This window comes from Protobothrops mucrosquamatus, unplaced genomic scaffold, assembly GCF_001527695.2.
Source record: "Protobothrops mucrosquamatus isolate PMUCROS unplaced genomic scaffold, P.Mucros_1.0 scaffold7, whole genome shotgun sequence".
In the NCBI taxonomy this organism is placed as follows: domain Eukaryota; kingdom Metazoa; phylum Chordata; class Lepidosauria; order Squamata; family Viperidae; genus Protobothrops; species Protobothrops mucrosquamatus.
The window spans coordinates 2,381,394-2,406,611 of record NW_015386394.1 but is presented as its reverse complement, the minus strand read 5'-3'; the positions used below and the strand labels follow the sequence as shown (position 1 = coordinate 2,406,611).

Here is a 25,218-nt window from a genome sequence, read left to right as displayed (position 1 = left end):
AGAAAAAAACCTTACAAAATAGACTAAATTAGAAATCCGGAGATCTCAGATTTTAATTTCACCTTTCTTTCACACAAACTGTTACATCAGCCTTCATATAGAGACTATTGTATGTTAAGATAATTCTGGGCATCATAGCTAAGAATATCTGTGCTTGAATTGCCTTTGGATTTAAAGAAGGAATCCCTGAAGAGTTACGTTTTTAAAGGACCATTTATAATAGGAATTGTAATTTAAGTTTTTAAGGGTTTATTTGGTTGATGCATGATTACATTAGTGTTTGTCATAAGATAGGGTAACAAAAGAATATAATAAATACATTAATTGGATGTACAAGGATTTTTACAATATTTCTGGGGTGAACTTGTTTCCTCAAATTTCTGTCATAGCTACTTAGAATTTTGAATCTAAGCTACACCTGGAATCTTTTTCTGGCTTTTTGCAGGGAGGACTTTGGAGTGAGAGGATTGTTGTTATTTTTAGCTGTTCAGAAATGTTGTTTAACTTATTTTAGACTTCAATAAAACTATTTTATGGGTTTTACATCTTAGGAAAGAGCAGGGAAAAAAATCAGTAATATAATTGAGAAGATCTGAGGTTGCAAAAAAAAACCCACCCCTGTTTTAGTCTCTGTATGTGGCTTTGAACCACAGATTACTCACTCTTTATTTTAACACTCTCCTGAACATATAAGAAGAAACCCTTACCAATATGCTGAAAACCAAGTATTAGTGAGTTGAATTGCCTTCTACCCTTCACATAATCTTATATTATGGTGTACAATGAAGGAATTTGCTGATATCTTCTTTCTCTTTCTGTTCCAGGCTACATTTTATCTTCAGACAGTAATTTGGTCACCTGTACCTCCTTCCTAATAACTGCTGCTGTGCCCCCTCCGTAAACCCTGCTATGTGGTTGTATATTTGTTGAATATTTTTCCATATTGGGGGGGCAGGAAAGGTGAGACAGAGTTTAAGGACAACTTCCCCTCCTTTGCATAAAGTTCTCATGGAATGTTTGGTGTAGAGCAAATAACTATATGAGGGTCAGTAACAGTTTTGGAAAAGAAGGTCAGGGTAGGAAAAGAAGCAGCCTTTGCCAGTGGATAAATGATGAAAGGGGGGTTGACATAGGAAGGTGCAAAAATAAAAGATGCGAGGAGCTGTTAAGGTAGGATGAAGATAGGGACCTTTTTCACTTTTGTATCCTCATGGGGGAAAAATCTATTAATAGTTATGTCTTGTGAACTTTATCCATCTTAACAAGAGGTGTAGCCAGAGTTACATGTAAGTGAAAGTTTTATTTCTCTCCCCTTTTTCTGTTTGATATTCACCAGCCCTCTCCCCCATCTCTATATCATTCGTTTCCAATCCAGTGGGAAAGGCAAACATTCCATGTTTGTGATTTGCTTACTTGCTGAGTTCTTTGAAATTTAGTTGAAAGTACAGTTTCCTCATCATTGGCATAGAACAGGGGTTTCTAAAATGGCCTTATCACAAGCAGAGTATGAAGAAACAACTCATTTCTGCTATTGCTCCCAGCAACTAGAATGCACTGAAGTGCTGCTCCAAATATGGATATTCCATGGAGGTTATGGATAAGAGCTGTTGATCTGTTCTCAGTAAATCTGGCTTATCTTCTTTTAATTCTTTTAATTCAGAAAGTAGCTACTTTCAATCCATGTGACAATAGTTTCCCTATGTTATTTGCAGAATTGGTTATTTGAGGGTGCACTTGGGTGCATACGGACACTTTTTTCTATCAGGCAGGGGAACACAACTTTTGAGGTAAAGTACTTTTCCCAGGACAAGACGGAGAATGGTAGGACTTTTGTCTTTCCCAAGGAAATGAAAGAGGACTTAAGAAGCTGAGCTCGAAGGAACTGTTTTTTTGTCTGATTCCAAAGCTAGCTATATAATGCTGCTGTGGCTCATGCCCTGAGATGGCCAAAACAGGCACTGATGAACCTCAGTTATCACAAGGTAAGCTTAATAAAATCCACCAGATGGCCCACTGCTGAACAAGTAGGAAAAGCTTTTCAGAGTTTAATCTTCTTCTTCTTCTTCTTCTTCTTCTTCTTCTTCTTCTTCTTCTTCTTCTTCTTCTTCTTCTTCTTCTTCTTCTTCTTCTTCTTCTTCTTCTTCTTCTTCTTCTTCTTCTTCTTCTTCTTCTTCTTCTTCTTCTTCTTCTTCTTCTTCTTCTTCTTCTTCTTCTTCCTCCTACTACCTCTTACCTACTACCTCCTACCTCTTCTTACCTCCTACCACCTCCTTCTCCTTCAAAGAAACAGAGCCAACTTCACAGGTCAAAAAAGAATGGTCAGTGGCAAAGACAGAATCCCAGAACACAGTGAAAATTGAAGTAATTTGCACAGATGATGGCGAAAGTTCTACGCACAGCACTGGTGAGCAAAAGAATTGATTCAGCAACCTGAAGTATATTAGAAAGGGGAATATTATTAAAGAAATTACAGGTAGTCCCGAGTTACTACTGTAATGAGCATGCCCATCACAGTTTTAACTTATGATAGTCATAAATCAGGATACCCACAAGACAGACCTGATTTTACAACTTTTTTTGCAGCGACCCTTAAGTGACTGCCATTAAGTAAAGCAATGGTTTACTATGGGCCCGGTTTTGCTGAAAACTGGAATTAAATGAGAATTTTTGCAAAAGCATAAAATGTGGTTGCATGACTGCAAGATGCTGTAAACAGCTGTAGATGTTGCTGAGCATCTGAAGTACGGTCATGGGGTTGTGGAGAGAGGGTCCGTCATAACTTCAAACAGTTCCCAAGTGAGCAATCATAAATCAAGGACTGCCTGAATAGGTGTTGTAAGGATTTGGAGCAAAAGTCCATGGGTTGTTATGTTTTAAATGTTTGTATGTTGCTTTTCAGTAGGGAAATTTGAAGAAAAGGACTAGTTTGTGTGAAAGAATAAGCCAGACTCCTGTGAATTATTTTAGGGATAAAGTACTTATGCAGCCTGTCCCAACTGATTATTTTTCTATCCAGTAGAAATGACTAATCAGTTATATGGTATGGGGTGACCAAAAGGACAAACTCTTTTCATGTTGAGGCATCACTCTCAAAAATAATCGGTTTGGTCAAAAATGAAAATTGATTAATACTTAATTAAATTGGTTAATTAGTTCACTTACTATAATTTCTAGATTGTCCATTATTGCCTTATTAAAAATTATAATTCATATGTGGCAACATATGGAGATGCTACAAAGATTGCACTCAAGACGTTCGGGAACTGAAAGAAGCAGATAATAACCACATATTTTTACAGGAACATAGAAGCCACAGACCACTAAAAACCATCAAAGCACTTTCAACATAATATAAAAGCCTAGGAGAACTGAAGAAGTGTTTTTGAAGATTGTCTAGTTTGGTACCAAACAATTGAATAAATGGAAGGAGATCCAGGATCACAGCTGTTTACATGAAGAGTCTAATTTTGTAGCTAGCTACCACTTGAAAAAGAAGAAGAGTGGTTAAATCTGCTTGTTTAATAAGATATCAACAGGGAATATGCTGACTAGGGAATTCTGGGAGTTGAAGTCCACACATCTTAAAAGTTGCCAAGTTTGAAAAAGAGAGCTTAACACTAATCATAACAAAACAATCCCTTCCCTGTCAGCCTTATATATGTTCCATTGTGGCTCGTGATTGCATATTTTTTTAAAATGCTGCCAACTGATTGACCACTAGAGATGATAGAGGGGATAAAGAGTAAACCAAATGCACTATTTCTGCAATAGCCAGTCATGTGAGCACTTTAAAAATACTGAAATTAGTGCTTGGCAATCAAAAGTGGAGGGAATCCCCTATTTCTCGTAGAGTAATTATCTTTGGTTTTCTCTCTCTTCCTCTACAGCTGAGGAGCCAGCCCGCAAACGCAAAAAGGGACCTGCCCCCAAGATGTTGGGGGATGAAGTCTGCAGCGTGTGCGGGGACAAGGCCTCGGGTTTTCACTATAATGTCCTGAGTTGTGAGGGCTGTAAGGGCTTCTTCCGGCGCAGCCTCATCAAAGGAGCTCAGTACACCTGCAAGGGCAGTGGGCAATGCCACATGGACATGTACATGCGCCGAAAGTGTCAGGAATGCCGGTTGAAAAAATGCCGACAAGCAGGCATGCGGGAAGAATGTAAGTCGTGGAATCTTAACCACTACAACCTGTTGAGATGCAGAGCAAAGCCACTGCCTCCACCATCATGATTTCCAAGAGTGGCACTGGGCTCCTGTAGTCCTAGTGACAATTCTTAAAAAAAAAAAAAAATGATGGGTGGCTTCAGCTTAGAAGGGATTGATCTATCTGGGGGAAAAACAGAAGTAGCAGGCTAGTACAGATCGTCCTAATGGAATAAAAAAGTTGGAGGGAAGGCTGGAAGGAGATATTTTGCATATGCAAAATTTCTCCCAGAATTCTAAATGCTTCATTGACCTTTTAAAGATTGAATGCTTTAGGACAATGTTTCTCAACCTGAACAATTTTAATATGTGTGGACTTCGTCTCCCAGAATTCCCCAACTAACTGGCTAAGAAACTCTGGGAATTAAAATCTATGCATGTTAAAACTTGCTCAAGTTGAGAAACATTGCTGCAGAAATGAAGAATCTGTGGCCTACCAGATGGTGCTGAAGACTAAGTATAATAGCCAAGCCAAACAGCCAAGAGTGAGAAACGTTTGATAGGCCAAACCATCCTTATTTTTGTCAGCAAGAAACTGTCAAATTAACAAACATCAAAAAACAAACAAACCTGAAAGTGCAAAATTTTAAGTCAATAAGATGTATTTGGATTGTACTCTGAGGGTAAACAGTAATCAGGCAGAAAATAAATCTTTCTAGGCCGTGTATCCCATAGTTGAGAAAGATGGTTCTTCAGAATGCTAAGTGCATTGAAATTCTCTGTTGAACTTTTGAGATCTTCTCATTTCATGCCAGACTCCCTTTCTGTCTCCAGGTGTCCTTTCAGAAGAGCAAATCCGCAAGAAGAAGATCTCTAAACACGAGGGTGATACGGTTCCAGCTGAGGAGAGAGATGGAGATGAAGTACTTCGAGTGCCTCCATTGCTCTGTGATCCTGCTTTATCCCAGCCTGAGCCAGTTCCTCTTACCCCACAGCAGGAAGGCATGATCCAGCAGTTGGTGGCAGCCCAACAACAGTGCAACAAGAGGAGCTTTAGCGATCAGCCCAAAGTCACGGTAAGTGTGTGTATGAGAAAGAGACCTAAATTGGTTTAAAGTCCTGGCCAGTTCCAAGGCTAGGGCCTATGGCAAAGGCAAGTAATGGCCTTAATGGCTTTCTAGAGCAGCTTTCTTGTCCTAATGGTTTTACTGTGACTTCCATGATTATAAGAAGAGATTGTACAACCATTTGTCTGAAATGATATAGGGTTTCCTGAGCAAGGGGTTGGACTAGAAGACCTCCAAGGTTCTTTCCATCTCTGTTATTCTGGATAAGCCATAAAGTGCTCTGGACCAACCTCATTCCCTTTTTATTTCCTCCCTTATCTCTTATTTTTCCCATCACTTCCCAGCCCTGGCCAATGAGCAGTGACCCCAACAGCCGGGAAGCCCGCCAGCAGCGCTTTGCCCATTTTACAGAATTAGCCATCATCTCAGTGCAAGAGATTGTGGACTTTGCCAAGCAAGTACCCGGCTTCCTGCAGCTCTCGCGGGAAGACCAAATCGCTCTGCTGAAGGCTTCTACCATTGAGGTGAGCAAGGATGTTTCTTTTTCTTCCATAGCTGTAAGAGCTAAAAATCTTAAGTTGGTTAGGGCTGTTGTCCTGAGAATGTCTGTAGTAATAACTCAGTGAAATCTGGAATAGCACAAAGAAGATGGATCAGTAATAGTTCCAGTAAAAGAGGACCAGATGACAAATGATGAAAAAGATTTTCTACCAAAGGGATTTTTGCAATCTGTTGCCCTTGATACAGAGCAGCGTTTTCAACCTTGGGAGCTTGAAGATGTGTGGACTTCAACTCCCAGAATGCTGGCTGGAAAATCCTGGGAGCTGAAGTCCACACATCTTCAAGATGGCAAGACATTGATAGACACAGTATTAGATCAGCTGGGCAAATGAGTTCCTTTACTACAGTATAAACAGTCCTATTATTACAATATATGCTGCATCAAAACAAATTACACAGACATTAGCTCCTGACCCTAAAGCAAAATAGCAATAATTTATTCAGAGTTTTTAAAATAGAATTTTAAAACATGTAGCTCTGAAGTTGTATATAGACTGTTGTCTATGAAAATTAGGCTGTGCTTTAAAACGTTCGCTAAGAACATAGAGTGGATATTTATTGTTGATACTTGCTGTTGCACTATTTTTACTACTGCAATATGTACTGTATTGTGTGTTGCTTCTGCTTTTTTGAGCCTCAGAATGGAAACGGATATATTTTTTGAAAAGAAAAGAAAAAGAAAGAGAGTTTAGCTTTCCAGAGAATTAATAAGTGTATGGCATATAAAGTTATCTACCTAAACATACCATGCATGTTAGGTAATTTCTTAAAGAAGGGCAATAGCTGTTCTTTGACACTTGTTTGTCTTCTTAGATCATGTTACTGGAGACAGCCCGACGCTATAATCATGAGACTCAGTGCATTACATTTCTTAAAGATTTCACATACAGCAAGGATGACTTTCACCGTGCAGGTGAGTAAAAAGTGAATCATGATGGGGTGGGGCGGGGAAGAAATCCGCAGACAGAGGGGGAAAAAAATCAAAAGTGACCATGGAATGGTGGAGGTTACTCCCAAAAAATTCCTGGCCCACCCAAGAAGAATCAGTTGGCTGGGAGTGATGGGACTTGTGATGTAAACACATACGAGGAGAACCAGGCTTGAGAAGGTTCCCTTGACAGTATAAATACTCATGCTTCATACATAAACTTTACATTTGATAAAACTTCACAAAGAGAGGCTTTAGTTTCATGTATTAAAATGTCCAGAATGGTTATCTCGGCTTAGAGCAATGGTGGTGAACCTATGGTACGGGTGCCAGAGGCGGCACTCGGAGCCCTCTCTGTGGGCACACATGCCGTTGCCCCAGCCTTGCCTCTGCCCGTGACCCCCTCACCAACAGCCTTCCTGGAGGAGAGTCACCCCTGAGCGTGGCCCACGCGGAGCAGCGCAGCCAAGGACATGGCAGCCAGGCAGCGTAGACAAGACTCTGCCCTCACGCCCCAACACGCACAGTTGATGCTGCAGGGCGTGGGCAGAGGGTGTGGCCACCATGGTGCTGCTGGGCTGCCTGGGCGATCTGCAGCGGGCCCTGGAGGCGGTGAATGGCCCTGCAGGCAGGCAGGGTGGGGCAGAGCAGGGGCAGGGGTGGGGCCAGTTTTTCGACACTCGGTCTCTAAAAGGTTCGCCATCACTGGCTTAGAGACTCCATTCCCATATACACACAGAGAGCAAAAATCTTAGCAGTTACTTTTCTGGCATTTGGATTCTTGAAAAACGTAGCACATTATGACTCCCATTAGATACAAAATGGAGAATTGAGAACCCAGCATTTGTGAATGCTAGTTCCCACGCCATTCCAGAGAAGCTTCCTGCTGGCACAAAGTTTGTAGTCAAATCTATATATTTTGGAATAGTAAGCAGAATTACTATTTTGTCTAGAAATATATAATTTGCATTTTCCCAAAATGTGTTTTGTTTAAAGTTCCTACCCAGGTGTAGGTAGATTTTATTTTTCAAAAATATGTTTGGGAATACTACTATATTTCCAAAGGGATAAATCTCGGAGGACCAGTGATATGTTTTTGGGTGATTTATCCCTATTTCCTCTTTCACATCTCAAGTGAAAAGGGTGTCATAAAGATTACTGGGCTTTCATATTTAATGAGAGTTTCCATTTGTTTCTAATCATGCTTTTGCAGTGGTGAACCTATGAGGTGAAACTTAAATGATCTGAAAACAGCTTGGATTGTCTTTTGTATCTTCTGCATGTCTGGTCTTGATTCTGGTATCTTTATTGTGCAGTGGTTTAGTTTCTATCTTCCTTCATCTGTTAAGGAACAGTTGTTTACATGTCACATTATATAAAGATTTTTTCTGTATTGGAAGAAAGCTTGGAGGAACTTGTATTGGAGGAACTTAAAATTGTTGTTTTCACATATTTTATTTCTGCCAGAGTTACCAGAGTTACTTTCCAGTGTGCATTTGCTACCTTGGTTGTACTGTATGTTAATTTCCAAGCCTAGTTGAAAATGTTGATAGTTTAAATTCCTCCAATCTAGATTATTTATTACTAACTAATCAGCATCCTGAATTCAGTTGAAGAATTGTACCTCAGTGCTAGTCAAGATGGGCTAGTTAAGGAGAAAACACTTTTTGTAGCTGTGGCTGATTACTGAATTTTTTTAGGAAATCTGTATCAACCTATTTCTCTTGCTTCTGCCTGGGTTTTTTTTTTTTGATAGGTATTTTGCCTGCCAGATTTTCAGATTATTTTGTGCCACTAACTATGTTCAGGGTATACCACTGTCTAATGAATGTACAGTGTTATTTTCTGTTTTTAAAAAATAGTTACTCTTATAATGAATTAGCTCCTCATTTTATGGATGCATCTATAGGATGGTTTGCCATTGCCATCTTCGGTTGAGTCTTTTCAACCTTCAGGTCTATCTATAGCCCGCCGAGATTTTCAAACCTAAGTATCAATTTCTCTTATGCATTTATGCTTTGAAGCACTCATAAGCTTGAGCCCTGCAATATAGTCAAAGTGAGGTATGATAGAAATCTAAAACAAACAAAAAATACACTTGGAAGTCTGAGCATGGAAAGTTGGCTGACATCTATTTTTCCCTAATGTTTTGTTGCTCTCCCTCTCCAATCCCCTCACCCCAAAAACCAGGTCTTCAAGTTGAATTCATCAATCCTATATTTGAGTTTTCCCGGGCCATGCGAGAGTTGCAGCTGGATGATGCCGAATATGCCCTCCTCATTGCGATCAACATCTTCTCTGCTGACAGGCCCAACGTGCAGGACCATGGCCTGGTAGAGGCATTGCAGCAGCCCTACATCGAGGCCCTCAGTTCGTACATCCACCTCAATCGCCCACAGGTACTTGGGCTGGGGAAAAGAGCAGCAGTGAATGCTGAGGGACAAAAATCATAAAGCAAAGGGGATAGATTATCATCATGGATCGATGGAGGAAAAGTGATAAAAAATTCCTAGGGCCAAGGCAAATCTCATGATTTTCTTAGACTGGAAAGACCATAGTTGCCTTAAGCAAACATTATTCTGGGTTTCCCTAGTAAATCTTAGAACAGGATTGGGAAATTAATAGCCTATTATTCCATCTGCTGGACTATATCTCTCATCTCCACTGACTGTTTTTGTGCTGAGCATGGATGATAGGAGTTTAACTCAACATCTAGAGGGTTGTATTACCTAGGCATTTTTCTTTTCACCTCGATTTGGCAGAGCAAGTGATAATTCTTTGTTTGCAAGGGAGAGAGGGCTAGTTTTCTGTTCTGGCAGGAACTGCAGAGTGGAACAGTCCTTGAAGTGAAGACACAAAACCATAAGGGTATATTTTCTGAATCCCAAGGAAGTTTGCTTCAGATTAACCTTTAACATTAAGAATGCAAGTAACCACCACAGTTCTAAGCGTATTCCTTCAAAGTTGGCTGGGACTGCATAGCACACTAGATCAGACCCACTACTACATTAAAGCATAACAACAACACAAAATGTATTGAACATGTTGGGTTTAGAGGTGGAAGCAAGCCTTTTTCAGCCTTGAAGGGGTTTTTTTTGGCCAAGATTTTCTCAATATTGCAATGCAAACCATCAGTGGCAAAGTGTCAGAATTTTTGGCATGGTTTTCTTCCATGCCAGTTTAAAATAAAAAATAAATAAATGTGCTAAATCTCTGATAGATTTATTTTAGCTCTGAAACTAAAAACTTGTTCAACCCTCATTCTGATCAAATGGAAAAATGGCTTTGTTCCTGCTTTATTCGAGGATGTCACATGCAACCACAAAAATAGCAACCTTCAGAAATATTGCCCCTAGCGTTACTAACAGCTTCCAATGACTGGACTGGGAATGGCAGGGTGTGGAGACAATTCTTCTTCCTGAAACATTTTTGTATTGTGCAATTCTGTCCTGCTTTCACTAGATACTGAGTGTTAAGAGCCTGAGTAAGCCCATTTCTCCTTTGTTCCCCTTCCCAATTCTTCCGGTTCCTTTTTTCCTTTAAGTTGTATCTTAGTAAACCATGTTTCTTTCACAGGCCATGGTCAAACATATGTACTATTTTCATGTAGAAACGCTTTCAGCTAACAAGTACAGGTAGTCCATGACTTACAACCAAAATTGAGCTCAAAATTTCTATTGCTAAGCAGCATAGTTCTTAAGTGAATTTTATCCCAATTTACCACTTTTCCTGGCACAGCTGTTAAATGAATCACCGCAGTTGTTAAATTGGAATCACGACTGTTAAGCAAATCTTACCTTTCCCATTGACTTTGCTTGTCAGAAGGTCGCAAAAGGTGATCGCATGACCCAGGGACAACCGCAGCCATCGTATGTCAGTGGCCAAGCACCCAAATTTTGATCACGTGACCATGGGGATGCTGCAGTAGTTTTAAATGTGAAAAATGGTCAGGGCTCACTTTTTTCCAGTGCTGTTGTAAGTTTGGCCACTAAATGAATGGTTGTAAGTCATTCCTCATTTAATGTTTGTTTATTTATTTATTTATTAGACTTGTTGGCTGCCCATCTCACCTAGAGTTCATTTGTCCAGCAACCTTTCAAAGTTACTGTGGCACTGAACCAAGGCACTGAATGAAGGGATTTAAAATCGAAGGGATTTAACATTTTCCCCAGAAGTTCTTGCTGTTGTACTGCCCCTGCGGTCATGTAAACAGAATTTGGGTGCTTGGCAACCAAGTTGCATTTAGGACAGTTGCAGAGTCCTGAAGTCATAGGATTTCCATTTGCAATCTTCCCTGCCGGTTTGCCACAAGTAAGATCAACGGGGAATCAAGCAGGGAGGCTCACAGTCTTCCCCAGCTTTTCTTCTCTCTCACCCACTGCATTCTCCTCCATTGCATGCACTCTGTCCTCGTCTTCCTCCCTTTTGCTCACATGCACCGCACCCTCCTTCCTCCCTTTGCTCACACACACCGTGCCCTTCTTCCCCTTATCTTTCCTCTGTTTATACCGCTCCGTAGGACTTCCCTCCCCAACTCATGCCCAGCCACACTGGGCCGCCCCTCCCTCTGTGGCACCCCAAATGCCTTACCTGGGACTGCTGCTGCTTCCTGCTTAATGTCCTGTGTGTCTTCAGGTTACAACAGCAACTGGGACTGCCTGGACTGCCATTACCGAGCAGTGTGGTCACGTAAATTTCTGCTTTACAACCACATCACTTAGTGACCGCAGTCCTAGTACCAACTGCCATCATAATTCGAGGACTACCTGTATATAAAAATGAAAAGTAGTTTATATGATTATTCCCTGTGTATTTAACCGGTCTGTTTTCCTCTCAAACACTAACATTTAAAGGCATGTTTTTGAGGGCTCTGGACCACGTAGCCCTGGAATCTCAAATGACACAATTCTGATCAAAGGCATCACACCTTTCACAAGGCCTTTTTTTGCCCCCCTTTCCTTCCACAGGACCACCTGATGTTCCCCCGCATGCTGATGAAGCTGGTGAGCCTGAGGACTTTGAGCAGTGTGCACTCAGAGCAGGTCTTTGCTTTGCGCCTTCAAGATAAGAAGCTTCCGCCACTTCTGTCTGAGATCTGGGACGTACATGAATAGACATTTTGAATGGACTGGGGAAGAGGTTGACCTCTCCCAGCAGCACCAGCAGACGCGCTACCCCCATAGCGAGTCTTTGGATTCAGCATAAGCCTTACAATGGCTGGACTGGGATCCTGCCAAAAGAATGGAGTCAAGTGAGCTTCTAAGCACTTTTGTTTTCTCCTCCTTCCCATGTAGTCGTCATCTTTCTTCCATTGCTTCAGGTTTGGTGGAGGGGGGGGAGGTCAGTCACCACCTTCTGTCTAAGTGGGAAGAGGGAGAAGTTGTAAAAAAAAAACTTTCTTCCAAAGACCGTATACTCCCTCCTGTTTGTGAAAGCAAATAGCTGTGCCCTGCATCATTAACTTTTAACAACTGCAGCGATTCCTTAACAACCAGTGGCAAGACAACCTAGGACTGTTTCTTTCTCCTTAAGGAGGGAAGAGTTTTACAGTGGAAAAAAAGAAGGAGTTGCCACATATAGTACCTGGTGTATGGGGCAAATACTCAGAAGAAATAAACTGGTCATGAAAATGAAGCATCTGACTGGTCTCCTGATACCCCTGTGTAAGAAATGTTCCCTTGTAAGTTAATTGTTATAATGCTGGGGGGGGGGGGGAGAGCTGATGAAAAAGAAGAAACCAGGATTCTGTCAGAAGAGAAAGCAAGCAGAGTTCTAAGGAATACTTGATTGAGGTCACTCATCACTCATAAAGAGTGTGTGTGTGTGTGTGTGTGTGTGTGTGTGTGTGTGTGTGTAGGCAGGCACCCACAAGTACCCCACCATGGCTGATTCCATGTTGCATGCTATGCGCTAAAGCAAGAGTGAATCACTGAAATATTCTAGTGACAGCAAAATTAGGATTTTAACTATGTGAGTAATTTGTATTTTTTTTATAAATTTAAGATAATATGTACTCATGAGGCACACCTTAACCCTCCAGTTTGTCCTCCATACCCTTTGCAACTCTATAAGTCCAAAACAATCAATCTTATTGACTGTCTCCTACAGCAACTATTCAAAGTTATGACAATGCTAAAAAAAACACCCCTTTTGTGACCAATCCCCACATTTAATGACAGTTGCAGTCATATGATTGCTATTCATGTGCTTTGCAACTATTGGGCATTTTTGCTTGTGACAAGCAGTTAATATTGTACAGTAGGGAAGGTGGAAATAAAATTGTAAGTGACATTCACATGACTTTTCACTTAGTGACTATATCGCTTAACGACTAAAGGTCGTTATGCTCAAATGCTCCAGTCATGATCATGTGATTTCCCACCTAGCAATCATGTTACCAATCCCAATTGTAGTTGCTTAGCGAGGACGAAAGAAAAAAAGGCAGTCCCGAGTTAAAACACAATTGTCTATCCTTGTTATTAACAGTGTTTTATTACATCAAAGGGTTGAGTTCACAAAACATACCTTTGCCAAAACATAGTTTATATTTAATGCCACATGCAAAGTGAATTTTTGGTTTTTGTGATCCAAGGGAAACTGGGAGCTAGCATTCTTGAATATCTGTGTGTATTTCATGTTATGGCCCAAATGTGCCCTCAGTATGGATTAGTTTAACAACATTTCCTGGACATTATGGGCTACATAAATTCTAATAAATATTTAGTGAGTGGCTTTGGGTCAGATATGATCTCTTAGCCAGGTCTACAGCCAGGTTCATTGTGATGATACTATAAAAGAAGGGAAAATCCTACATAGTTCTCTGGTTCTCTGAAGGAAGGGCAGAGTACATAAAGGAGAGTCTGAATTAGTTTCCCCAAAAAGGTTTTAATGTTATAAAATTGGTTGTTTATTGAAATGTCCTTAGAGCTAGGCATCAGACTGGTATCCATTATATGAATCTATGTTAGTGTGCTTTGGGTCCTGTGAAACAATGTCATTTATTCAGACCCAGTCATGATTCTTGTGCTCTGGAATAGTATCCCCACCCCACCCCCAAAATCTTTGTGACTGTCAGCTTGATGTTATTCCTGAAGTCTTTAAAACTAGACTGTTCTCCTAGGCCTTCTGGAGGTTAGTTGGGAGCCTTACCCATAGGTTTTGCCCAGACGTCTGTAGTCTCTTCTGCTTTACATTGTTTTATATTCTTTTAAAAGTATATATTGTAGTCAAGTAGCCTTTAAAACTAAGCAGATAAATAATTCCTAGATCCCCAGTTGGAGTCTAAGACCTATGGAGGACATCAGGTTAAGTAAGAGTGGTCCAGAACATTATATTTGCCCAATGCTGCCTTTAAATCTGCTGGCCTGGAACTTCCCATTTGCAATCAGGGAAACCCCAGCGTTGTCAGGAAAATGGGGATTTCCTCTGTGCAACTTTAAGACTGTTCACTAGAGGTCGTACAAAACCCGCAGCTTCTAACTACTCTACATTGCCAATTATATTCTGTAGCCACTGGGTTTCCCCCTTCAGCTTTGTAATGAAATGCAGAGGCAGTTTATTAGCACAATGTAATGTATATGCCTTGCCCAAATAAATGGAAAAGAAATACCCCAGAATTTCAAACAGGGAAGCTCTGTTCCTTCTCTTAATAAAATATAGTACTCAAACAATTTGGCTTTAGTTCAAGCCTTTTATGCAAATAATTACCGTTTTGCATAAAGTTAATCAATTTCTTTTGGGCTAACTATACAGGTAATCCTCCACCTATGACTGTAATGCCTCCTGTCCATTATGGTTGCAAGTCATGAGAGTTGTTAACACAGTGGATAATTAACAAGGTCAGTTAAAGTTTAGTGCTTTCACTGCCACAACACAAATAAATAAAATTTGGCTAGTGTTAAAGGTATAACTGTGAATTGTGGATAATATCTTAATTTGTTAGCCAGGTTAAGCATATCTGAACCCAGGAAAAAGGCTATCAAAAGTAAGAATATAGCAATTTAGAATATAATGTTTTCCTTTATAAATATTGAAAATGTTTGCCTTTATTTTTTAGACCAAGTTGAGCAATCAACTGTCAGCAGGCCACACATGGTCTTACTATCATTTTTTCTGCAACCCCCAGGGCCTGCCACGTTTCTTCCTGCTGCTGAAATTCAGTAGGAAATCACCAAGAGACAATGGGCTGATTTCTTTCAAAATGAGAACTGTACCAGGTATGATATGTCTCCAACAGACTTAGCAGACCCACTGAAGGCCCCCAGATGGGAAAACTGCTTCCACCCCTTCTAGGGATGTCGCCATATCCCTATTAATATTTTCTTCCTGGAAAAATGTTTATTTAAAAACAACAAAAGTTTTTCTCCCCATCATAACAGGACAGTACCTTACTGTCAGGACCCTTTTAGAGGGAGGCAATGGCACACATTTGCTTATTTGCACACATTTGGTTATGTAATTAATTTCTAAGCCTGCCCGCTTGCCAATAATTCTGGGTTATCTTCCAAAGAGTTAAGAAAAATCAATTAAAAAGTCAACTGCCTTCTTAAAAGCCAACAGGCTTGAGACCACATGGATTTCAAGAGAGGAATCCCTATCCAAAGCACAGTTCAGTGTTCAAAATAACCAGATCAATATTTTTCATCTGAGGCAATCAAACTAATCCATTAAAATAGATTCCCCCCAAAATATTTCAATCTTTCTATTTATTGAACCATTATACTTGTGACAGAACAAGAATCCTAAGATTGGAAGGGAACGCAAGCCACTGCTCAGAGCAATTTGGGCAGTGGCTTGGACAAATTGCTACCCAACCTTTGCTTAAAAACCTCCAGTGTTGGAAAACCCATAACTCCTGGAGGCAAGTGATTCCACCACTTTGTAGACTTCACAACTAAAAAAATTCTTCCTTATTTTAGGTTTGAATTTCCCTTGGTTTATCTTCCATGCATTGTTTCTTGGTCAATCCTTGAGTACTGTGGTTAATAAATCCACATCCTCTTCCCTATAAAAGTCCTTCAAGTATTGGAAAAGTGCTGTCAAATATCCCCTTAGTTTTATTTTTTATGTCAAACAATTCCCAATTCTTTTTACCATTCTTCAGAGCCTCCAAGCCTCTCACCCTCTCTGTAGCTGTTCTTTGCACTCTTTCCCTTCCATAGCATGGGATTTTGAAAACTTCAGCTGTCTTTTGAAGTGTTAGCTATCTTCATCCCTTCTATACTCTTGTCTAGGTCATGTATGAAAATATTGAAGAGCCATGAAACCAAGACAGGACCCTGGGATACCCCACTACATACCTTCCATCATGTAGATATAGATTTCTTTATTGGGTATGATTGCTCAACCAACTATGAATTCATCTGGTAGTGGAAACCATCCTTCTCATATTGTTCTATTTTATCAAGAAGGAAGTTGTGGTCAACGTTATTATATGCCTTGCTGAAGTCTAAGTGTACAATATCTATACCATTCCTTTGGTTTACTGATCTAGTCAACTTTTTAAAAAACTAACTAAATAAAAATATGATCTATTTTAAAAAATCCATGCTGGCTTCTAGCATTATCATGTTCCTTTCTAAGTGCTTGCTAACCCACTACTTGATTATTTTTTCCATGATTTCTCCAAATATTCGTAATGGAAGTCAATAAAACACATTGATGTAGGATACTCTGCTGACAAGGAAACATTCAAATTAATATGCTATTTCTGGGCTTTCCAAAATCTTTGAAATACTCCGGCCTCTGCTGCAGTTATCTCAGTCTTATACCAGGAAACTTGCTATGATAAGTGTGATTCTGGTGACAGCCATTAGATGGGATAAGGTAAAAATTTTTTGAGATGAGTCCAAGTAATCCCTTGTTTTACTTGAAAATAAACCCTCAGTTTTGGTTCTAACAAAGTTTATAATTACAGAAGGAATTGGCAGAGTTAATTATCTCATACTGGTTTCAAAGAGAGCAGAAAGATGATTGTATTTATTTACTTTCTGCCTTTATTATTTTTATAAATAACTCAAGGCAATGAACACACACAATATTACTTCCTTCTCCTATTTTCCCCACAACAACAACCTCGTGAGGCTGAGAGAGAATGATTGGCCCAAAATGCCCAGCTACTTTTCAGGCCTAAGGCAGGATTAGAACTCAGTCTCTTGGCTTCTGGTGCCTTAACCACTAGACTAAACTGGCTATCATATTAACTCATGTTCAAAACCTTGCAGAACTCCCCCCCCCCATCTTCTTTCACTTTCCTATTTCTCATCTTGCTGTGGCTATCAAACCTTTCAATCAATTTGTGGGAACCTTTTATGAAAAACCACTGTTTTAAAAATGACATGAAAAAGTAGATTTCCAGATGACCCAGTTTTGATGAAAAGCCTGGTTAAAATAATTTTACGCTGATACCAAAAGTTATCACATGGGTCTTTTCTTTTCTTCTGTCCCTCCATCAATTAACTTTTTTAACTAAGTAAATGTTTAGTTTGTTTTAATTACCACAACATATCAAAAGTTGGGTTTGTTTCATTGTACAATCACTTTATCTTTTTTTTCCCCCTGTCAGGCTGTACTTTTCCGTATTTTACTCCTTAAATAAATAAATGACTCATGTGAGAACGAAGTACAACTATACTCCTCCCACCCCAGAAAGCAAATAGGCAGAATAAGGAAAAAAAATGGAATAAACTGCAGGCGTGAAGTAGGATTGTGACCATGTTCAGTAAACCTGAATGATCTCAACATAGTGGTCATTCAGAGCAGCAACTGATGATAAGCCAATCATTCTAACATTGTGATGTTAACTAAGAGAATCTCCTGGTATCTTTAGGACTTATTTATTTATTAGATTTATTGTAACATAAGTCTCTGTAGACTCAGTTATCAGATGTAGAAAGATAGGATAAAATAAGATTGTACTTTGAAGCCGGGGGGGGGGGGGTAAAGAATGGACAAAATGGTATGGGAAAGCAACATATTATCTGTGATAGGTTTTCTAAGCTGACCCCATATTCATCAGCACTGATGACTTTACCTTATCAGGTAATTAAAAGGTCTGCAAGGAAATAACCAAGGACGCCACAGTTCAACCCTGAACTACATCGTGTATATTATCCTCTATGGGTATCCTCAATTTTTGCATTTGGGTTCAATCAGTAGATTTCAGAGTTTTGGGGAAAATGAAACAGCTTTCACAGCCCCCATTACCCCATTTATTTGTTCATTTATTTGACATATTGAGATATTAACCCAATCCAGAAACTCTAGGCAAAATAAAAAACAGAATTGGACATTTATTAATTCTCCACCCACATTACAATAATAAATTTACTGGAAAAAAATATATACTGGAAAAAAAAAGAGGGGGTAGCATGCTTACCAAAACATAAAAAGAGAATGGGCCAAGTATACCTCCAGCAGCAATGTATTCCACAACATGGGGCTACATCTTTAAAAATGCACTTTATGGTCCACCATCAGTCCTCTTACATTATAGGAAACAGGACCTTCAACAGAACCTTTCTATCCTGCTTAATAAAGCAGTATGTGGCCTTTATAAGGATAATCAGCCCTTTTAATTGGGCCTGGAAACTTAACTGTTTCAACTGAGCCATATGCCATTTTTATTTACTAGGAACTCATGTGGGGACTATGTGAGTCTTACAGTCATTCTTACAACTGAAAATGATTCCTGCTAAACATTGGAGCTTTGCATTACAGAGTATCAGCTCGTTAATTATAACCCTGGTTAAGATAAGAAATCTGTTGGGTATTGCAGAGAAAATCTTCATACACAGCCTTGTTCTAGACAATGCTTGAATTAAATTTGAGCGCAGTCGTGCCTTTCTTACAAATTACATTCTGTTATACCAATTTAATATTCACAGTGGGAGATATTGTTTTAAGCAGCTACTGCCAAATTCCTGTTTGTTATATAGAAGGGATGAATTGGAGTAGATTGGAAACTAGGTTTTAAAATTAACTGGGTCAATTTTGTAAGCAGCAAGATCATTTTAGCGATCATTCTGAATTTTTTTTTTTTAAAAAAAGATTTTTTAATTTAAATTTAATTTTTTTATTTTTAAAATAATTAAAAAAGAAAGTTTATTTATACATGAGCTCTCTAATACAGTATCGAAAAATTAATTTGGAAGCTGATTCAGCACTTTGGTCTGTGATTCAGTAACCACCATTCCACTTTCTATTTTTGCACTTGACTTCATTTAGTAAGATTTCAAAAATCTTGTGAAAATTGAAACAGATTTCATAGTCCTCAAATTCTTATTCCTGGATTAAGGAAAATAACTTTGATTTAGATCAGACAGGCTATAGAAGAAGATGCCATGAACACAAAGAAAACAAGGAGAGGGATAAACCAACCAATAAATCTCTGTTAGGAGGAAAATGTGTGTGACATGTCCAAGAGCTGGCAAAACAGGTAGATATTTGTCAATATATGAACTCTGTTAGAAAAAAGGACTTGTTTGATTAGGAAGAACGGTGTAATAGAAATCTGGTTGGGGAAAGTCCACGTCTTGGTCACGTAGTCAGCTGAACTCATCAGTAGTAGCAGAAAGCTGCAATTGTTCCAAAGGCTGGGGAGAAAGAAATAAAATGAAAATTATTGAACATTTTGTCTTAAGGGTGAGCTTTCATTTGCTACTTTTCCTTATGACCACAAGAAACAAACATCCATTCAAGAACTTTCTTCTATTGCTTGCAAATCTGTTCGTGCTTAACTTGGAATATTTTCCTGATGAGATTTTTACAGGTAACCTTTGATCACAATTCAGCCCAAAATATCTGTTGCTAAGTGATGCAATTGTTAAGTGTATTTTGCCCCATTTGTAAGTGGCTCACTAGTAGTTAAGTTAGTAACACTATTAAATGAATCTGGCTTCCCTTTTGACTTTGCTTGTCAAAGGTTGCAAAAAGTAATACAGAATAACAGGATAACAGAGCTGGAAGGGATCTTAGAGGTCTGGTAGTCCAATCCCCTGCTCAGGAAGGAAACTCTATACCAGTGATGGCAAACCTTTTAGAGACCGAGTGCCCAAACCGCAACCCAAAATCCACTTATTTATTACAAAGTGCCAGGGCCGCATCAGCATTGTGGTGCCCTTGGGGGCGGGCAGGGAGGCTCCTCTGAGTGCTGCCTCTGGCACGCAAAAACTGGGGGCACAAAAATGGACCACCATGCTGCAAGATGCAAAAATGGCCGCCAGATACAAGGTGCTACAAGGTGCTACACCACATAAGAACAGGGCAGGGCAGGGCTAGTGAGTATCATGCAGGCATTAGCCCCGCCCCATTTACAGTGTGTCAATGCGCTCAGCCCCGTGTGTGCATGCACAAATGTAAAATGCTTCCCCCTCCCTTTTCTTCCAGTCCACCAATCGACAATGGTGGGTGACCTCTGCTCTACCACCTCTACTCGAGCTTGCTAGTCGGCTGCTTCACCTCCTTTGTGCTGTGCAGGGCTCCTGCTCCAGGTGGCGGTGGTGGCCTGATGGACCTGCTGTTGGCAGTGGCACGCATGCCAACAGAGAGGGCTCTGAGTGCTGCCTCTGGCACGTGTGCCATAGGTTTGCCAATACTGCGCTATACCATTTCGGACAAAATGTTTGTCCAATCTCTTCTTTAAAAACTCCAGTGTTGGAGCATCATAACAAGTCATTCTAACATTGTGATGTTAGAATTGATAAATTGTTCTACCTGTGAGAAATTGGTTTTTTCTCCTTGATTAGTTTCCATCCGTTGCTTCTTGTACTTCCCTCAGGTGGCTTTGGAGAATAGGTCGACCCCCCTCTTCCTTGTGGTAGCCCCTCAAATATTGGAACATCCCTAGTCCTTTTCATTAAAGTAGACATACCCAATTCCTGCAACCGTTCTTATGTTTTAGCCTCCAGCTCCATACTCATCTTTGTTGCTCTGCTCTGCACTCTTTCTAGAATTTCAATATCTTTTTTTATATCATGGTGACTAAAACTGGATGTAGTATTCCAAGTGTGGCCTTACCAAGGCATTATAAAATGGTACTAACACGTCACAGGATCTCGATTCTATCCTATTGTCAATGCAGCCTAGGACTGCGTTGACTTTTTTGGCAGCTGAAGCATACTGCTGGCTCATTTTTAAGTGATTGTCCACTAGGACTCCAAGATCCTTCTCACAGTTACTATTGGGCCAGGTATCTGGCTCTCAACCGTTTCTTCACCACAGACCCCTTTAAATACTTTTGTGGCCATGGACCTTGGACATGGACCACTAAGACTTAACTCTAGATTTAAATCATAACATTTCTTCAAGCCTTCGCAGACCCCTTGTGAAGACATCATGATCCTTCAGAGGTCCCCAGACCACAGGTTGAGAACCATTGACTTATACTATACCTGTGCATTTGGTTTTTCTTGCCTAAATGTAGAACTTTAGTTTTTTCACCATTGAATTTCATTTTTTTTAGCTAAGGCCCATTGTTCAAGTCTGTCAAGATCCTTCTATATCTTAAGCCTGTCTTCTGGAGGGTTGGCTATTCCTGCTAACTTGGTGTCATCTGCAAATTTGATGAGTTCCCCATCTATCCCCTCATCTAAATCTTTGATGAAGATATTGAAGAGTAGTGGATCTAAGACAAAGCCTTGTAGATGCAGTTCCATTAAGGCCTACATGTTGAGGGCAGTTCGTCAGCCAGTTATGAATCCATCTGGTGGTGACAGTGTCTATCCCATCTTTTGCTATTTTATCAAGTAGTAGGATGTGGTCTATTTTACCAAATGCCTTACTTAAGTCCAAGTAAATTATATCCACAGCATTTCTCTGGTCCACTATTTTGTCACTTTGTCAAATGTAATAAGATTTGTCTAGCATTATCTGGTTTTAATCATGCCATGATCACATCATAGATCAAATCATGGCATGGCATTTAATCACATGATCCTAGGTCATTGTAACCATCATAAATACATGGCAGTTAATTTTGACCACTGGTCATAAGTGTGAAAAATGGTCATAAGACATTTTTTTCAGGGCAATTGTAACTTTGAATGGTCAGTAAATGAACTGTTGTACATAGAGGACTACCTGTATTGTTCTATCATTTTGTCTCAGCCACTTCCAAATATTTTGCAATGGGGAATCAGATTAACATCACCTTTCATTTGGAACTCTCCTATGTTTTTGCCAAAATATCAGGACTTTTTTTTCTATCTCCACTATGATTTCAACCATGATTCTAGTCTTGCTCTTTCCCCCCCTCTCATACTGAACAACCTTTTAGACACTTAATACGTCTTTACTTAAGTGTATTCTTGCCACTCAAGTTAAATACTGCGTACTTAGTTATTTGTGCGGCTTGGCTACTAGATTCGTGACACATGAATCACTTATTTGGATGAAACATGGAAGACTAAAATGTGATAATGTGTTTTATTTTGGCATAGCAGACTATGAACCCAGCCAATCATGGCTTATATATAATGAATGAATACTTGCCTTAGAGCTTTATTCTGTAAGAAACATGGAACAAAAATGCAAATTAGGGTATAGCTCTAAGCCAGTATTTCTCAACCTTGAGAACTTTAAGAAGTGTGGACCTCAAATCCTAGAATTCTCCTACCAGTACTGCTCTAGGCAGTCAGGTGGCATTTTCATTTTTCCCCCACCCCTCTGGCAAACCACTAGAAAAGGTCTGTCTTCTAGGACCACTTTGATTCTTCCTCAAGGCAATAAGCCACCATTGCAATACATTGCATTATCCTGTAAGAGCTTCTATTTCATCTTACATCTATAGTGGCAATGCCTATTAATTCATTTTTTAATTTTAGTCTATTAATCCTCTCTTACTTTCCTAAGTACTGTACTTTCTCAAGTAGGGGATCCCCCACATCCATCCCTCTTCCTTGTCCATCTCTACAAACGGGGACTTTCCAAGCCATTATTTCAATCCATTACATGGCCTTGAACAAAGTCAGTGTCAATGGCCCTGTTGAAATTCCTAAACTCCAAAAGGGGCAATAGATCTCATCATTAGAAGCCACCGAGGTTCCCTGAATTTGGTAACACAGGAATGGGATTTAATGGGTTGTAATTAAATCCAAACTTGAAGCTGGAAGTGCTGGATTTTGGTTGAATGGATAGCTCCAAATCTATTGATTGGTGTATGACTTTCTCAGCTTCTAATTTCTAGCCAACATATAGCATATCATCCAGAAGACATCAGTACTACTAAAAACTATTCAAGGCATATCCCTCTTTTGGAATGAACCAGGAGCTGGAACCCAAGGATCACAGGCTAAGAAACCAAACATGGTAAATATCTTTGTTGTTCAGGAAAACTCCAGGTCTAATGTAAATCACTTGAAGTATTTCCAGGTCAAAAAAAATATCAGAATTCTTTGGCACAGATGTCTGGAATATGTGGGTTTTCAGTTTTTATGCTTCCTACTTAGGTTACTTAATTCACAATGTAGCCTGAAAATGCATTGCCCTCAGCAGTTTATTGGTATGCTCCGAGGCCAGCATAGAGCAGGAAGGTGGGATGTAAAAAGCAAAGATACAGAAGGATGACTCAAAAGATTAGCTGTTTCCAGTTAGTAAGATATTTACTAATGACTTTTTAGTCATTAGTAAAAAAAACCAACCTCTGTCTTAAAGAATAAACCTTGTAGATATGCCAAAAAAAACACCAAAAGACCTACACTTAATACTCAATCTCTTAATAGGGTAAGGATATGCATAGCTTAGAACTGACATGGAAGAATGACCACATTTTCTTTTGTTCCATATGGAAAATGCATTCATAGGAATCTGGGTACTGATACCATAGTCTCTACATGGTAGATAAGGTATATTACAATCCACAAGCTTTAGGTTCTCCATTCCTAGGTTAGCATTACTTCCAAATGGATCCATAGCTTGTCCACTTTAGAATAAGTCAAAGTCTGAAGCCAAGAACAGATTAAAATTTGCAGTGCACATACAATATGAAACAAACCATGGTAGGCTTGTTTAGCTATTGCTGTTAACAGAAAATGCCAAGCGGGAAGAATCAAGCAACATGCAAAAGTATACTGTTCATTCCTAATTAAATACCATATCTTAAGAAATGTATCTTTCCATGCATGTAAACATAAAAAAGGACCCCCAAACCAGAGCAAAATTCTTCAGCAGGCACATATGGGAAGAAGCCATTCCTTATATAGACCTTCTAAAATTATCCAATATAGTACCCTAGCAACTGCTTTACTAATACTGTCATCCAATTGGTTTAGATATTTCATCAATATACAGTAATACAAAATAAGTGAAACATGATATAGCAGCCTGGATCTACTCATACTGTGTGTTCAAGGAAGTACAAAGGGATTTTAATTATAGAAGAGCAAAATAGATTAGGATCTCTTGGAGGCTTGATAACAGGTCATGTGTGATAAAAGTGTGTAGGTGGCTAAAGGACGAAAGGCCAAACAAAAGGGAGACTGTTGAGAAATGTAGATTTGAGGGACTTTTTATTCTTTGATCACATTTTAATCCTTCAATAACAAACCATCTTTTGTGAGCTCAATATTGCCATTTCTGTTCCTTTTTTTAAAAAAGCATTTTGTTTCTCTAGAGATTAGTTCAACTATTGTACACCAGCTGCTACTATGGAGACCAAGCATGTTGTTCCCAAGGCTTGCTACTTTGAGGCACCATTTCTGACCTGATATCCCTCCAGATGTTGTGGATTACTGCTCCCATGAGCTCTAATTAACACTAGCTGTTGGTCATAATGCTGGGAGTGATGGAAACAGAACCCTGAAATATCCAAAGAATACATAGTTGAATATCTATCTAAAGAACATTTCTCTTTTCCCCCAGGAAATTAAGACTTGAAAGTGTAATTCACTGTCCTAGCCTGCAACCTGGGATTGGAAAGGAATGATAATCAATGGCCCAAGTACTAACATTTCCAATCCTGAAAATGAGAAATCTTGATTGTTTGAACAAATAACATTCTTTTTATATAACTGAACAAATAACATTTTATTATTGTTATCATTGTTATTATTACATATGAATTGAGTAAGGAAATAAACAAATATGCAATAGGAATGCAGCAACCATTAGCCACAGTGATAGCTAATCCCCCAATCAGTTGATTCAGGGTGTGTTATAGTTGGTGGCAGCCCTGGTCAATGCTGGTTAAAAAAAGCTAAGTTGGGTCAAAACAGGAGCGGCATATCTCCTGCATGGATAGTCATCATGTGACCAACTGGCTTGAAACCTTCTTTACTTTTATGCTATTTGTAAAACAAAAAACAGCAATAAAGTAAGGTAAGGTCTTGGTTTTGTTATTTATTTTTAATTTCACTCTGATCATTAGAAGGCCAAACTATACAAGAATTCATTCACACTTTCCCAAGAACATGCTTAAATTTTGCATTTGTTTTAAATTTAATTTTGAAGGTGCTGGGTAAATGTGGCTTAGTCACATTAAAGCCTGTAGTGATATCATGACTTAATCAGAGTACACACACACACAC

At 39.4% G+C, this 25,218-nt stretch overlaps 1 protein-coding gene across 1 annotated transcript; it reads left to right on the top strand.

Annotated features, from left to right (window-relative positions):
* The first annotated feature begins 944 nt into the window (after positions 1-944).
* Positions 945-12,331, top strand: NR1H2 (nuclear receptor subfamily 1 group H member 2). The gene is made up of 9 exons (XM_015810177.1): positions 945-960; positions 1,713-1,982; positions 2,285-2,404; positions 3,888-4,157; positions 4,976-5,217; positions 5,553-5,732; positions 6,583-6,682; positions 8,888-9,096; positions 11,665-12,331. The coding sequence occupies exons 2-9, from the start codon at positions 1,943-1,945 to the stop codon at positions 11,809-11,811; spliced, it is 1,308 nt and encodes a 435-aa protein (XP_015665663.1). The 5' UTR covers positions 945-960; positions 1,713-1,942; the 3' UTR covers positions 11,812-12,331.
* The last annotated feature ends 12,887 nt before the right edge of the window (positions 12,332-25,218 follow it).

What these genes read in the sequence shown, in the direction of transcription:
- NR1H2 (XM_015810177.1), top strand. Translation starts at nt 1,943, where the DNA reads ATGGCCAAAACAGGCACTGATGAACCTCAGTTATCACAAG. An exon ending in AGCAGGCATGCGGGAAGAAT is followed by an intron (nt 4,158 to 4,975) that starts GTAAGTCGTGGA and finishes TTCTGTCTCCAG; the next exon opens with GTGTCCTTTCAGAAGAGCAA. An exon ending in GCGATCAGCCCAAAGTCACG is followed by an intron (nt 5,218 to 5,552) that starts GTAAGTGTGTGT and finishes ATCACTTCCCAG; the next exon opens with CCCTGGCCAATGAGCAGTGA.